This window comes from Lagenorhynchus albirostris, chromosome 11 (assembly GCF_949774975.1).
Source record: "Lagenorhynchus albirostris chromosome 11, mLagAlb1.1, whole genome shotgun sequence".
In the NCBI taxonomy this organism is placed as follows: domain Eukaryota; kingdom Metazoa; phylum Chordata; class Mammalia; order Artiodactyla; family Delphinidae; genus Lagenorhynchus; species Lagenorhynchus albirostris.
Genome location: NC_083105.1, coordinates 16,353,523 through 16,367,820, shown reverse-complemented (window position 1 = coordinate 16,367,820; position 14,298 = coordinate 16,353,523). Strand labels below are relative to the sequence as shown.

The window sequence follows — 14,298 nt, the reverse complement described above, 5'->3', positions numbered from 1 at the left end:
CCTGTAGTTTTCACCTCCTTCCCTGTGGACCCAGCCAGAGAGGCGAGAGGAAGAACATTTCCACCACACCTCACCCTCTTTTTTCATCTCAGAGTCATTGACCAGTAAGATGGAGACCCCAAAATGTGTTATCCAGCTCAAAAATCCTTATGCACTCAAACAGATGCTGTTTATTGAGCACCTACTATGTGCCACATTTTTTTAAATAAGTGACAGAGGCAAGATTTATCAAATAAGAATGTGTCCAGCCTTCTGTAAATATACTAAGAACAATTGTACATTTTAATAGGGTAGATTTTGTAGTATGTGAATTATAACTCTTCGTTGTGGTGCGCAGGCTTCTCATTGCGGTGGCTTCTCTTGTTGTGGAGCACGGGCTCTAGGCGCACGTGCTTCAGTAATTGTGGCATGTGGGCTCAGTAGTTGTGGCTCACAGGCTCTAGAGCACAGGCTCAGTAGTTGTGGCACATGGGCTTAGTTGCTCCACGGCATGTGGGATCTTCACAGACCAGGGATCGAACCTGTGTCCCCTGCATTGGCAGGCAGATTCTTAAACACTGTGCCACCAGTAGAGTCCCAGGACTAGGTATTTTTAAGTGAAGAAAATAAATCAGTTATAGAGTAATTCAGAGCACAGGTTTTTAACTGGGATTTTCTTCTGAAACCAAAGGGGAGACACTGAAGGATTTAGTGGGGAAACGACCCAGGCTAACTTTTGAGAAAGTCTCTTTCTCAGAGCTTTTGAGAAAGATCACCAGTTACCCATGGAGGATTCCCTGAATGGGAACCAGGCTGGGGATAGGGGAGGCCAAATAGGGGCTGTTCGAATCCTTCAAGACACGGACTGCAGTTTGTACATTTAGCTCTGTTTCTTTCCACATTTACTGCTGGTCTCCTCCCACCTGGACTGAGCATCTTGAAGGCAGGAGCCGGATCTGTCTTGTTCCTTGTCATCTCCTCCTTGTCCAGCAAAGAGAGGTGCTCTCCGAGTATTGTTGAATGAATAATGACCACGTTTCTGTGTTAATAGGCAGGGGGTGCAGTCAGCGGTTGCTGCTGGAATTCAGGCACCATCTGGTGATGGAGTGAAGGCTGCAAGGAATGGGATGGAAGTGGCTGTGTCTGGGCTTCAACCTGAGTGGATGTGAAGGGACAGGAAAAGAGAGAGGTGGGGAGACATGGGTGACTCCTGAGCTTCTGGTTCAAGCAATGAGGGAGCAGTGGTTCCACTGACTCCAGGGGAAAGTGATGACTTCGGTTTCGAACCCTGTGAGATGTTAGGCAGTGGGGGCAGGGTGTCCAGATGTTACTGGAAAAAGAGATCAGTAGCTCAGAATCATGTTTTGAGGAAGACATAGGGTGATTGCAAAATATTTAACCCCTGGCAAAGCATGGGTGCCCACCCATGAGAACTAATGCTTCCATGAGGGTGGAGCACAGTCCTGGAGACCTCACTACACCAAGGTTTTAGCCTATTAGTTGTTGGACTGTAAGGAGGTTAGTGGTCCCGAGGGAGGGCACTCAGGGGGCTCAGGGCTGCAGCTATTTACCAAGCAGCACAGAAGTATGTCAATCTTTTACCCTCCGCTGTGGCTGCCCATGGATGAGCGCTGGAGCTCTTACTATGTGCCAGATGCTGTGACAAGCTAAACCCTCTCGATCCATGGCCTCATTCAACCCTCACAATCATCCTGTGAGGTGTCATCACCACCATCACCATCATCATCACTATTCTAAGTGACATGGGATGTGGTGGAGCAGTCTCCTTACCAGCGTGCTGCCAGTCTTGCTTGGGGAATTTCACCGCAGCCTATTATCCTGGTGCTGGACCATCTGCAGTTTAATCAATACCTTCAATTACTTGTGCCTATCGCCTGTTCAAAGGCCGGGGCAAACTCATGTTTCCTGAGGGTTCCCATTACTCATGGACACATTCCAAGAGACTTCCCATAGGCCTTTGCAAACCTCTTCTAACCACCCCAGCCTAAGCCTGGCAGAACTGGCCACTCCCTATTCTGTACCCCATTACACCTGGCTATAGCATCTATAATTCCTTATGATATCTACCAGCTTACATGACTGTCACTCCCACTTGGTTACAGGTCCTTTAAGGATAAGGATCCTGTCGAGTGCATCTTGAATTCACTGATACCTAGCAAAATGTCTGGCTATGGGCTCAATAAATGTCCACTGAATGAATGAGTGAGCAGACACGAGCAAGACTGAATTGTGATTGTTATTTGGGGTGAGATCTATCTCATAATGCATTCCTTTTATTTTCACCACTTGAATTTATATCTGACTACTCTGACCCTTGCAGATGTTTTCAACTATTAATATTAAATGAGAATATATTAAACTACTCCACAGTCTGAGGTTAGACTGCAGAAATGATGGTAAAAGAGCAAGAATATGCCTGATGCAACCAACCAAGCTGAGAAGAAACAAGAATTTAATTGGCTCCACACATGGGAGTTTATGCTGTTCTGCACCTTCCCCCAAAGAGGGCAAAACAAGTTGTTAAAACATAAACTCTTTGACCTCAAAATAAAAATACAGATGATTTCTAACACCTATAAAGGGCCCATCCTGATTGCAAACTGCTTTGGGAGAAAGAGCTGTGAAGCCTTAAGGATCTGCCTCCCTCCAGGACGCAGATGACTGGCAGAGAAGTTCAAAGATGAGGGACCCTCCAGCCAGAAAGGAGGCTTAAAGCTCCGTATGCACTCAGGTCTTGGCCTCCCTCTACTCCCTGAGTGGGAGAGGAAAGAGCTCCTGTAGCCTCTGGCTCTGAAACAATGGACGGCAGGTACTGCACAGGTCAATGTGACCCTGTACTTGTGCTGCTGGAAGCTGGAGGATGCTGTCACAGCTAAGAGCAGGGACTGGGCTCCAACCTCAGTCCTGCCACTTCCTAGCTAGTGATCATACATGATGCTTCTCAGCCTGCTGCCCCTCTGTAAAACGGGGAATGATACTGCCTACCTCCAGGGAAATATTAGGATTAATAAACAGAGGCCTATGAATTGCTAAGCACCGTGCCTGGCATACAGGTACTTAATTCAGTAAACAGTATCCCTTATTAAGTGGCAGGTGGATGACAACCTGGCAAGTAAAGGAAACATGCCCAGGTTTACACGGGGGCCAAAGGTCACCAAGATAGTCCAAGACAGTGGTCCTTAAACCTGCCTGTGCATTAGAATCAGCAAGGGAGCCTTTAAAATGCTAGTGCCAGCCCTCTGTACACCCACTGAATCTGAATCCCTGGGGATGGGCCCCAGGCATTTCTAAATGCTCCTATAAGATTCTAACAGGTAGCCAGGGTTGAGACCCTCTGCTATAGCTAAGAGTTGGGGTCAAGCAATGACCTATAAATAAACCTGCTAATAATCAATCAAAACTATGCCCCCAGGCCTAAGAGGGAGTCCGTCTTGGTTTTAGAATTGGAAAAAAATAGTCTTAAAATTGAACACTTACCCATCTTTCTAATCCTGAATACTGCATGTTAATAACATACATCGTTCAAAGTTACTAAATTCTCAGAAAGCAACCACTCTGGAAAAGTCATAACAAAGCTCAAGTGTTTATTAAGAATTAAAAATACTGTAAATAAGCCATACAGTTCATTTCACAGTAAACTAAACAAACCTTTTTTTTCCTTTTTCTTTTCCTTTTTTTTTTTCTTTTTTCTTTTTTAAAGGGCAAGACAGCCATTAAAGGACAGTACAGCTCAAAGGAGAAGGGAAACAGCAAACAGCTACAGAAAATGCACGTGTTCCTCACTGATGGATGGGGTCTGCTGACAGCAAACCTCTTCAGGGACATCGCGGTAAAATGAAGATGTGGCCTCCATTCCCCAGGGAGGCAGCCCATGCCTTTATGAGCAGCTCTCATAATACATTTCTTTAACGAATCCAAGGATTCCCTTTTCAGGAATTCTAAACCCTTACTCTAAACACATTATTTGGGGACCCTACCAAGAGGCGACATAGGTCGGCCACAGGGGACTCTGGGCGGGTTGTGCCTTCACATTCTGAACCGTCTGGATTCTTTTGCATAGTTATCATTGAGATGGAGAAATGGTTCAGGAATGGAAAAGACACGTACCCCACAGACCACCAAGCAGCTGATTCTTTTCAACTAAAGATGGAGGGGCTTGTCCCCCTCCCAATTCAGAGCTGCCATTTATGAACTGTAACCAGTTTAAAGTGGAAGACAAGAAGTGAGTGACATCTCATGAAAACCTTGGCCAAAAGTACTAAAAAAAAAAAAAAGTGAAATGAATTTTCCTTAAAGACAATTAGAAAAAAAAATACCTCCTCCCCCTTTTTTTGTTACTTGAAATCCTCCAGCCAGGCAGGGTTTTTGAGGTTAATCTGCTTCCGTTTATCCTCGGTTGCAGCCACTACGGTTCTTCCCTGACACTAGGGAGAAACATCCCTTCTAGAAGGCACCTCTGATGCACAGGGGCTGGGCCTTCAGGAAACCCAACCAAAGCAGAAGCAGAAGGCCTGCGCAACCGATAGCGCGTGGTAACCATCGTAAATAAATTAAACGGGCACAGAAACACAGAAAGCCCCAGTGATCCTGGTGGTGTGGCCGGCTCTTCGGGAGGGACCAGGCCCTGGGGGGAGGGGCGCGGGAGCGAACAACACATTTTTTTGGTCGTGAGAAACTGGACTCGCCATCCGCGCCCTGCCCACGCAATCCATTTAGACTTTCTCGTGAATCTTTTCCACTTTCACAAACAACCTATCCAGGTCATTCCTCAGGTCCTCTAGCAAACTTTTGGCTGACTCCAAGTTGTTCTCGTTGGTCTCAATCTTCACTGAGTACGCGACCAAACTGTCCACGGCAGTCCTGAGCATTTTCAAGTCCGACTCCACCTGGCCCACGGAAGCTCTGAGGTTGTCCAGAGAGGAGAGTCTGTCCAGCAGGTCCTGGGGGGGCGCGGCGGCAGCGTCGCGGGTGAGCAGTGTGCGGACCTGCTCCTGCACCTTCTGCAGCGCCTCCACAGCGCCGGGAAGCTCGGCCATGCGACGCTTCAGTTCGTCCACGTCTCCGACCAGGGAGAGCTGGGCCTCACCGAGGCCGCGCACCCTGCCCGCCAGGCCACCGGCGTCGGCGTCAACGTCTGCGTCGTGGGCGGGGCCCAGGCTGGCCACGCGCTCCTGCAGGTCCGCCAGGTGCCGCGCCTGCTCCTCGCTCTGCGAGCGCAGCGCCTCCACCGTCTCGCGGTGGTGCTCCCAGGCCGCCCGCGCCGCCTGCACCCCATCTTCCACGCTCTGCAGCCGCGAGTCCAAGCCCTGGCTCTCCTTCTGAAGCGTTTCGAAGGCCTCGGAGGGTCTGAAGACCCCGTCTTCTTCCGGCCTGAGGGGTGCGGCCTTCAGCTGGCCGAGCTCCTCCTCGAGTCTCCGGATCTCCTCGGGCAGGCGGGCGGCCGACTCCTCCGCCCGGAGGACCTTCTCCATGAGCGCCTGCAGGGTGTGGTGCTCCGAATCGGCCGCCTCCTTGAACCTCTGGTGCTCCTGTTTGAGGCTCACCAGCTCTTTGACCTGCGTGTAGACATCAGACTCCATGGTCTGGACTGTGCTTCTCAGGGCCTCAATGTCCTTCTCTTTGGACTTAACCGAGGTTTGTATTTCCTTCACTGCTTCCCTCAAGGCTTTCAAATCCTGCTTGTATCCCTCCGAGTCTTCCAGAGAGGTGACCTTGGCCTTCACGTCGTTTATTTCCTTCTGGCTCCTCTTCTGGACCTCGGTGAAGATGGCGATGTTGTCGTTGATGGACTTGGTGAGCTCGGTCAGCCTTTCCTCCACCGTGTTCTCCAGGGACGTGAAGTCCCGCTCCCGGGCGTCCTTGACCACGTGGATCCCATCCGAGAGGTCTTTGAGGATCTCATTCTGGAGTTTTTGCAGAACTTCACTGATGCGGTTGATCTCGCTCTCCCCTTGCTTCACGGCTTTCTCTGTGAGATCTTGTTTATGTTGGGAGCTTCTCACGAAGGACTCAAAAGTCCCGAACGTGGCTTGCAGAGACTGCACCTGTAACCAAAATCCAGATGTTAACCACGGAGAAGAGCTGATGGGTTTTATGCAATTCAGCTGTATTTCTTTTCATTTGCCCAGCTTACAGGTCCCTCCTCTTCCAGAATAGTACCATAATTTTTCCTTTAGGGAACCATCCTTGCACATAGCCCATGTGGTTTGGGGGACCAACCCCAAGGCCAGCTCCAAGTGCTCCAGGCCTGACCAATCAATGCTTTCTGTCCACCCACTTCCCACCCGCTCCTGGAACCATAGTGATTAGCCCGTGGATGGGCATGTGGCCTAAACCAGACCAACAAATCGATTCCAAAACTTCTCTTAAAACTATTGGGAAGGGAAACCTCTTTCTACTGGGATTGCTACCTATAGGATGAGGGAGGCCTGGAACAGCTCAGACCAGCACATGACCAACGCCTGCCTACAAATCCAGCCAGCACAGAGGGAAGCAGAACTAAGAGATGGCAAGGTCAAGTTCTGAAGACACAATTTAAATCTCTGTATACAGCTATACTGACGGAACCTACTCTGGAACTTTTTTGTTTGAGCCAATAAATTCTTTCCCTTCCTCCATCTCTGTTTATGCCAGTTTAAGCTGAATTTTTAGCTCTTGCAACTGAAAGAGTCTCAAGTTTTTGTAGAAACAAAGCTGAGGCACATGGGAGACACTGGGCAGGGAGGCAAGAGACAAGGTTCAGGTCTCTGCTCACCGCCTATAGCTGTGTGGCCCCGAACAAATCACTGTCCTCACCTGAAAATGTGACCAGTGGACGGTGACCCTTAGCATTTTCTGGCTTTGTGAACACACTATGATCCTATTTGCCACTACACCTTCATTCTAAATAAATTCTACCCTAAACAGGGTCTGACCTGGAAACCACCCCCGGGGAGCAGGTTTAATGTACTGAGAGGCTGAGTACGATGATTAATGGTCTGGGCTTCATCCTGATGTGGCACATGGTACCACCTAAAATGCTTTCTTGCCAAAAAAAAGAGAGAGAAGAAAAAAGAATCCAAATCTGTCAAGTTTCTAGCTCTAACCACCAATTCACAGAAAACATACAAGAGTGAAACATGCCATGAGGATACAGTCAAATCCACAATGTAGAAAATTCTGCACGACAAATAATCAGGATCTTCAACAAATAAATGGCGTATTTAAAGGAGGAAATATAAGAAACTATTACAGATTAAAAGAAACTTAAGAGATTTCTCAATTAAATGTAATGTGTGGACTTATCTGGATCCTGCTTCAAACAAACCAACTGTAAAAGAGACATATTTCTGAGAAAGTCAGGGAATCTGATTTTGGACTGGGTATCAGGTGATAATCAAGAACTACTGTTAACTTTGTTAGGTGTAATATACTGTGTTTTGCCAAAAGAAACAAGCAAAGGAGAGGGAAAGGAAAGAACAGAAAGGAACTCTTTATTTGTTAGAAATAAATCCCAGAATACTTTGGGTCAACTAATGTGTCAGTCAAAATTAAAATTAGATCACTATCCACGGGGTCTGCCAGGGCAACAAGGGCCCTTCAGAGGGTCTAGAATTGAACTGACGGTATTTTCTGAAGCCCTGCACCCACTTGTGCCCACTGAATCTTCCAGGGAAGGACAGGCCAGCTTCTCTGCCCATGCTCACGCCGTTCAGCAGACCTGGGCCATTTCCCAATACTGAGAGCATCAGAGCATCTGAGAACAAGACAACCAGGTGTGCATCCAACACGGTGGTGGAATAGAGTGCTTCAGACCCATACTGCTCCACCTCCAGCCCAAAAAGAGCACAAAAAAATGGGAGGAGGAAGGGCTGGTGAGGGGATGAAATTAAAATAGCAAAAAATTGATAATTATTGAAAATAGTGTTCCCTATATTGATCTCTTCTCTTGTTTATGCTTGAACATTTCCATGATGGACAGCTAAAAAAATAAAATAGCATGGGTTCTGGAACCAGACTGCCCATGTTCAAATCCTAGCTTGGACACTTCCTATCTGTGTGATCTTGGGCAAGTTATTTAGCATATCTGTGCCTTGGTTTCCTAACCCACAGGATGGAAACAAAGATAGTACTGTACCTAAGTCATAGGCTTGTCTTGTGAGGATTAAGTGAGCTTAATCCACTTTACGTATTAATATGTAAAGTGCTTAAATTGTGCCTAACACATAATGATCAATAAACAGTAACTGTCACCTTCGTTATCATTTAATCTTTCTTCTGGAGTAGCTCAGAAGTCTGGGCCCAATGCCAAAGGGCAAATGCTATAGGTATGTGAACAGGACCCCGGGCTCTAGTTCCAGCACCAGCTCTGTGAGCACAAGTAAGTCACACTCATATTCCAAGTCCCAACCTCCTCATCTATTAACAAATAGGTTTCTAAAGTCCTTCTGGCTTCCACCGGTCTGTGATTTTAAGATAGATTAGAATAAGATTCTCAAGGACTCCAGAATACTAGACGATTTCCCTGCTTAACCAAATATAACCTAGAGCTCAACTCTGAAATTAGGTTATTCAATCACAGAACCTGCCTGTTCCGAGCACAGCATTCAGAACAAAGGTTTGAACAGGTAGGCACACTACCTGCGACATGGCAGGCGTTCATCACTGTTTTCTGAATGAATCAAAGAATGAACGCATTTACAGAGAAAGGCCTGACGAAGACGGAGCTGGTCCATTTCCCCCGACCCCTGACTGTCACTCCTAACCTGGGCTGGCTCTTTACAAATGGCTAGGAAGGGAACTAGATCAGAAATTATGGATGAAACCAAACAAATCAACCCGTGACACTGAAAAGAGCACAAAAAGTGTCTCCCTATGATGGTGTGAGCTGTTCACCTTCACATGCAAAGACCTCATTATAATCAATATGCAGGGGACTTCCCTGGTGGCACAGTGTATAAGACTCCACGCTCCCAATGCAGGGGGCCCAGGTTCGATCCCTGGCCAGGGAACTAGATCCCACATGCAGGCCACAACTATGGAGCCAGCGAGCCACAACTAAGGAGCTGGCAAGCTGCAACTAAGGCGCCCACGAGCCACAACTAACACCCAGTGCAACCAAATAAATATTAAAAAAAAATAATTATCAATATGCAGTGGATACATGTTTCCCCAACATATGGGGGATACCCACTAAGTAGTGGACAAGATGCCAGAGCAAAGTAACGCTAAGACAGGTTCCCTGTCATCAAGGAGCTCACAGCAGGGGGTAGGAGAAGAGAACAGTGGTGGCTCACATTCAACAGGACACTTGATGTACACCAATGATTATGCAGAGCACTTCAGAGACATCATCCCAATCCACCCTGATAATAATCTCATGAGTTGGTAGCTCCTATTAATCCCCATTTTACAAAGCAGAAGCCTGGGAAGTGGTAGAGCTGAGCATCAAAATCCAAGAATGTCTGACTTTAGAACCTGCGCTCAGCCTCCAGTGATACGCTCAGGCAGAAGCATGTCCAAAGTGCACTGAGTGCCTGGAGGAGATGCTGCCTCAGCCTCAAGCCTTGACTCCTAGCCCAGAGTCAAGATGAGAAAACAAAGAAATACGACCAGAGAACTCACTCGTCCACAAATAGCTTTTAGTCTCATTAAACTGTCCCCACCAGGCCTAAGCCTACTCCTATACTCTACGCCACCCTGGATCTGCCAGAGCAACCTAGGCCCTTCAGAGGGCCTAGAGCTGAACTACCAACATTTTCTGAAGCCCTGCACCCACGTGTGCCTGCTTAATCTTCAGGATAAGAACAGACCAGGCTCTTGGCCCATTCAGCAGACCTGGGCCGTGTCCCAATACCGAGAGCATCTGAGAACAAGAGAGACCAGGTGGGCACCCAAAAGGGCAGTGGAGTAGCATGTTTCAGAGTCACACTGCTCTGACTCCAGCCCCATCTCCACCGCTGAGGGTCTGCACGTCCCTGAATGAGTAACACAACCACTCCAGGCTCAACTGGCCCATCTACGAAATGGTGCTAACGCCTCAGAGGGTGGCTGGGAATGCCTGACCCACAGTGAAGACTAATTATGAACAAAATAATACAGTAAGAATATGTCCCTGCGAAGAAGCAAACCCCAGCCCCCAACAAACCTCACAGAGAGGGCTGTGAGAGGCTCAAACTTAGGTTGTCAGACGGCCCATCCATCACTACGCACTCCTCAATGCAGAATAACATTTCCTGGCCACCCCCGAGGTGCAGAGGGAAGTGGCCACACACTGTGGAAGATCCTGTGTGCCAAATGCCCCCGTTCTGGGCATGTTCTGAGTTCCAAGTCAATGAAGTAAGCATTAATTGAACACCTACTAGGTAGCAGGAGCAGGCAAGGCATGGGAAAAACAGCACAATGAACAAGCGACTAGTTAAGAGTGTTCTAGGAGTTCACTGCGGTTTGAGTCCTAGCCCTGCCACTTGCTAGGTGTGTAACCACGCAGAGTTCCTTAGCCTCCTTGTAGCTCACTTTTCTCATCTGTGAAAGGGGGATCATAACAGTCCGTACCTGTTGGGCTTGTGACAGTCAAAAGAGATGAGTGCACAGTAAATATGAGGCATTAATTATTAGCTTGATTACGCCACTAAATTAAAAGAAAGGTCATGATTTCAATGGTTTACAGCCAGGTGGACTCTTAAAAATCTGGACAGAGCCCTCCCCTTAATGTGGACATGGGAAAACTGAGTCCCCGAAAGGAAAGGAATCTGTACAAAGCTGTGATGGAGGAGGGGTGGGAACCTGAAAGGAGAATAAGGGAGGGGCAGGGAGGAAGCAGAGAGAATAAAGTTCAATTTTTTCCACCTCAGTTCAAGACCTCCACCATCTTGGCCTCGACCTCCCCCTCCCCCTCACAGCTTCCTACATGTTCCTCTGCTACAGGCAGGGTAGCCACGTGCTGTCCCCCAAACAAACCTGTCTGTTCTTCACTCCTTCTCTCAACAGTTATCCATTACCATCTAGATCTAGACTGGCACTACCCTGGCCACCAGGATACGGGCCTGGGCAAACTCCACCCTCTCTCTCTTCTGAACTCGCACAGCAGTTACCCTCAACTGAAACCCACCTGTGCGCTGCTTCACAAATAGGATTTGTCTTCTGCACCTTCGCACCCTCCACAGGGCCTACGAGGAGCCATATGACCATAGACTTCACCAAATATTATGACTGATTGATTAAGTGGGTGGATCGAAGAGAGGAAACTGAGAGGCTAGTGATTATACTCCAGCAGTATGTCTACTTTTTAAGAATGATTTGACATTCAGGATAGGCAAAGCAGCACTGCCTACTTAATTCCCTTCGAAAAAGTCACCTCCCTTGGCCTGCAGCATGGAGATGACTCACTCCAGTCGCTCTGCCAGTCTTAAGAGGAAATTCCTAGTCCTGCATATTCCACACAAGTCGATAGAAACTTGGCAGGGCAGGCAGCATGCTGGGAAAAGAAGGCAGCAGTTCCGGGCTCAGAAGTGGTGGCGGGATTTTTTGTTTCGATCATGCAACCAACTTTCATTGAGCAATGACATTAGGGGAGGACGCAGGAATGAGGCTGAGGGAGCTGCACTTGGTGTAGGAAAAAAACAGAAAGGGTGGAACCTAAGCAACTTCGTGTGGAAAGGGAGGTCCATCCATACCTGAAATAGGCCCCTGTGGACCCTGCACTCCGCAGTGGCCTAGACACTGTCATGCAGTCTGCCATTCAAGAGCTGGGGTCTTTATCAATTCACTTGATCTCTAAACCTCAATTTTCTGATCTGGAAAATGGAGTCAAAACTGCCAGTCCTCCCTCCCAGGGCTCCCATGAGAATTAGATAATAAGTGAGTAAGCCTTCTAAACACCATATAAATGTGGTATTATTCACCAGTATGACCTAGTATTTTTGGCTTTTCCTTTCCTCTAAAGCTGAAATATGCTACTTCCAAGGCCCACATAGGTACACTGGTCCAATAAAGGGCAAGGAGCCTAAAGAGATGAGCTATTTCATTAGAACTACACAAATGAGTAAGACTACTAGCTTTTCTTCCCCCAGGCTCCAGGTCTATTGAAATCTGGCTCAGATGTCTCCCACTGGGAGAGCAGAGGTGCGGCCTTGCCCGAGGCTTCCAGGGATGCGCTGGCTTCCCTTCCAACCTCCTCTTCAGACAACTCTGCCCATTCAGCGATTCCTAATCCAAAAAGAATGGGCTACCCAGAGCCTGCCGGCTTCCTTACAGGTCACCGCTAATGTCCTGTGACAGGCCCTTGGCCCACCCTCCCGGGCCGGCCAGACCATCCTCGAAGCGGTCCATCCCTCGGGGCCGATTCCTCCGCGGCCATTAACAAAGAGGGTCTGGGGACTGCTTTGGAACTAAGGGGCCGGGGCGGGGGCACCCCGGGCCGCTGACGGGCCTAGGCCAGAAAGGGGCCCGGCCGGGAGGGCACGAGGGGGCCCGGCCGTGGGTGCGTGGGCAAGACGCCGGGCGCACGGCGTTTGGGGGGCCGGGGTACCCACCTTCTGCTCGACGCCCTGCAAGCCCTGACCCAGCTCCTCCCTCTGCCGGGAGAAGTCCTGGTGGCTTCGCTGGACCTGCTGGACCTCCTCCAGGACGTTGTGGACACACCAGCCCGAGAAGGCGGCCGCCGCCACCAGGGCGAGGTAGAAGAGAAAGTTGAGCACCCGGCCGAGCCTGCGCGAGCAGGACGCGGAGGACGAGGCGGCGGCGGCGGCGGCAGCGGCGGAGGACTTGCCTCCGCGGTGGCCGCCCTTGCCGTGCGCTTGGTTCTGCGGATGCTGCTGCGGCTGCTGCTGCGGGTGCGGCGCGGGCGGCGGCGGCGGGTGTTGCTGCGGCGCCGGCGGCGGCTTCTTCGCCACGTCATCCGCGCCGCCCGACGGGTGGGCGCCCTTCTCCGAGGGACTCGCGGCGCCGTGGCCGCCCTTGGAGCCCCTTTGTTTGGCCGAGGGCATGGCGGGCGCGGCGGCGAGTGAAGCCGCGGGCTGCGAGGCGAGCGAGCGGGGCGCGCGGCCCAGGAAACTTCCTCGGGTTCCCCCGGGGCTGGGCGAGCGGCACGCGGGCGCTGCTGGCGTCGGAGCGGCAGGGAGAGAGAGAGCGAACGGGCGGGCGAGGAAGGAGGCCGGGCGAGCGAGGAAGGAGGAGGGGGCCTGCCTCCGCCGCCGCCGCCGCCGCCGCGGCGCCGACCCCGCCTCCCGGGAAGGGAGGCCGGCAGAGCAGAGCCGGGAGCGCCTGCCACGCACGCTGGGGCCGGCGGGCGGCCCCTCCCCCTGCCGCCACGACCCCAAAGAGGGAGGGCCGAGCGCGGGGCGGCTCCGCAGGGTCTAGGGGGCTGGACCAAGTCGGGGGGGGGGGACGGTCGAGGGAAAGGTGGCGGCCGAGCGGGGTTTACGGGAGCCGGGGTGGGATGGGGGTGGCCGAAGGGAGAGGGACGGCCCAGCAGGGTCCGGGGGTCGGGGGTTGGGGGTTCGGCGGAGGGGAGGGTGGTGGCCGAGCGCGGTCTACTGGGGCCCGGTGGGGGCGGGGGGGCGAGGGTGGTGTCCCAGCAGGGTCACCGGAGGTCGGGGCAGGCGGCTGAGGTGGGGGGGGCAGGAGGCAGCCGAGGTGGGGAGCGACCGGGCTGGGTCAACGGAGGCGGGAACCGGCGCCGAGTGACCGAAGGGAGTGGGCGGAGGGCTGGGTCGACTGGGACCGGGACTGGCGACTGAGCTGAGGCCACGGGGGCCCCGGGGATAGGCGGCCGAGATGGGGGTGGCCAGGCGGAGCGGAGAGCCGGGGAAGACCCGCTGCAGTGGGCCACGTGGGAGCCCCGCTCCTTTATGGACCTGTGCGGAGAGAGGAAATGAAGGGGGGCGCCCCAGGAGCCCTGCCCCTGGGAGTGGGAGCAAAGGGGCGGGAACACCCCCCCCATTCCTTTCTGCGGGGAGTTGGGGAAATCCCCACCCCCTTCCCCCATCCCACCCGCCAAGCCTCCGGTGGTTGGACCTTGTCCCTTTCCTGGGGTTTGAAGGCGGAGGCAGAAAGGGCTTTCTGAAAACCAGTTGGCTCCAGGGGCATGTTTAAGGGAAGTTAACCAAAGATTCTCGGACTGCGTGAAGACTTGAAGAGAAGACTTGAGCGGCCCACTTAGCCCAGCCAGTCCGCCGTCGACGGTGTTGAGTTTTTTCTGAAGGCCTTTCAGCTCAATTTTTCTCTTTGGGGGCCCACGCTCTGGCGTCAGCCCCTACCACGGACAGGCTCTGGGCTGCACGCTGGGAAACCAGCAGCCTCTGCAATGAGAGGGAAGCA

At 51.4% G+C, this 14,298-nt stretch overlaps 1 protein-coding gene across 1 annotated transcript; it reads right to left on the bottom strand.

The window, feature by feature from the left end:
* Positions 1 to 3,564: 3,564 nt before the first annotated feature.
* CKAP4 (cytoskeleton associated protein 4) lies at positions 3,565 to 13,089 on the bottom strand. Its single transcript, XM_060165285.1, has 2 exons — positions 12,513 to 13,089; positions 3,565 to 6,044 (listed from the first exon to the last, which is right to left on the bottom strand). The coding sequence occupies exons 1-2, from the start codon at positions 12,963 to 12,965 to the stop codon at positions 4,713 to 4,715; spliced, it is 1,785 nt and encodes a 594-aa protein (XP_060021268.1). The 5' UTR covers positions 12,966 to 13,089; the 3' UTR covers positions 3,565 to 4,712.
* Between the last annotated feature and the right edge of the window lie 1,209 nt (positions 13,090 to 14,298).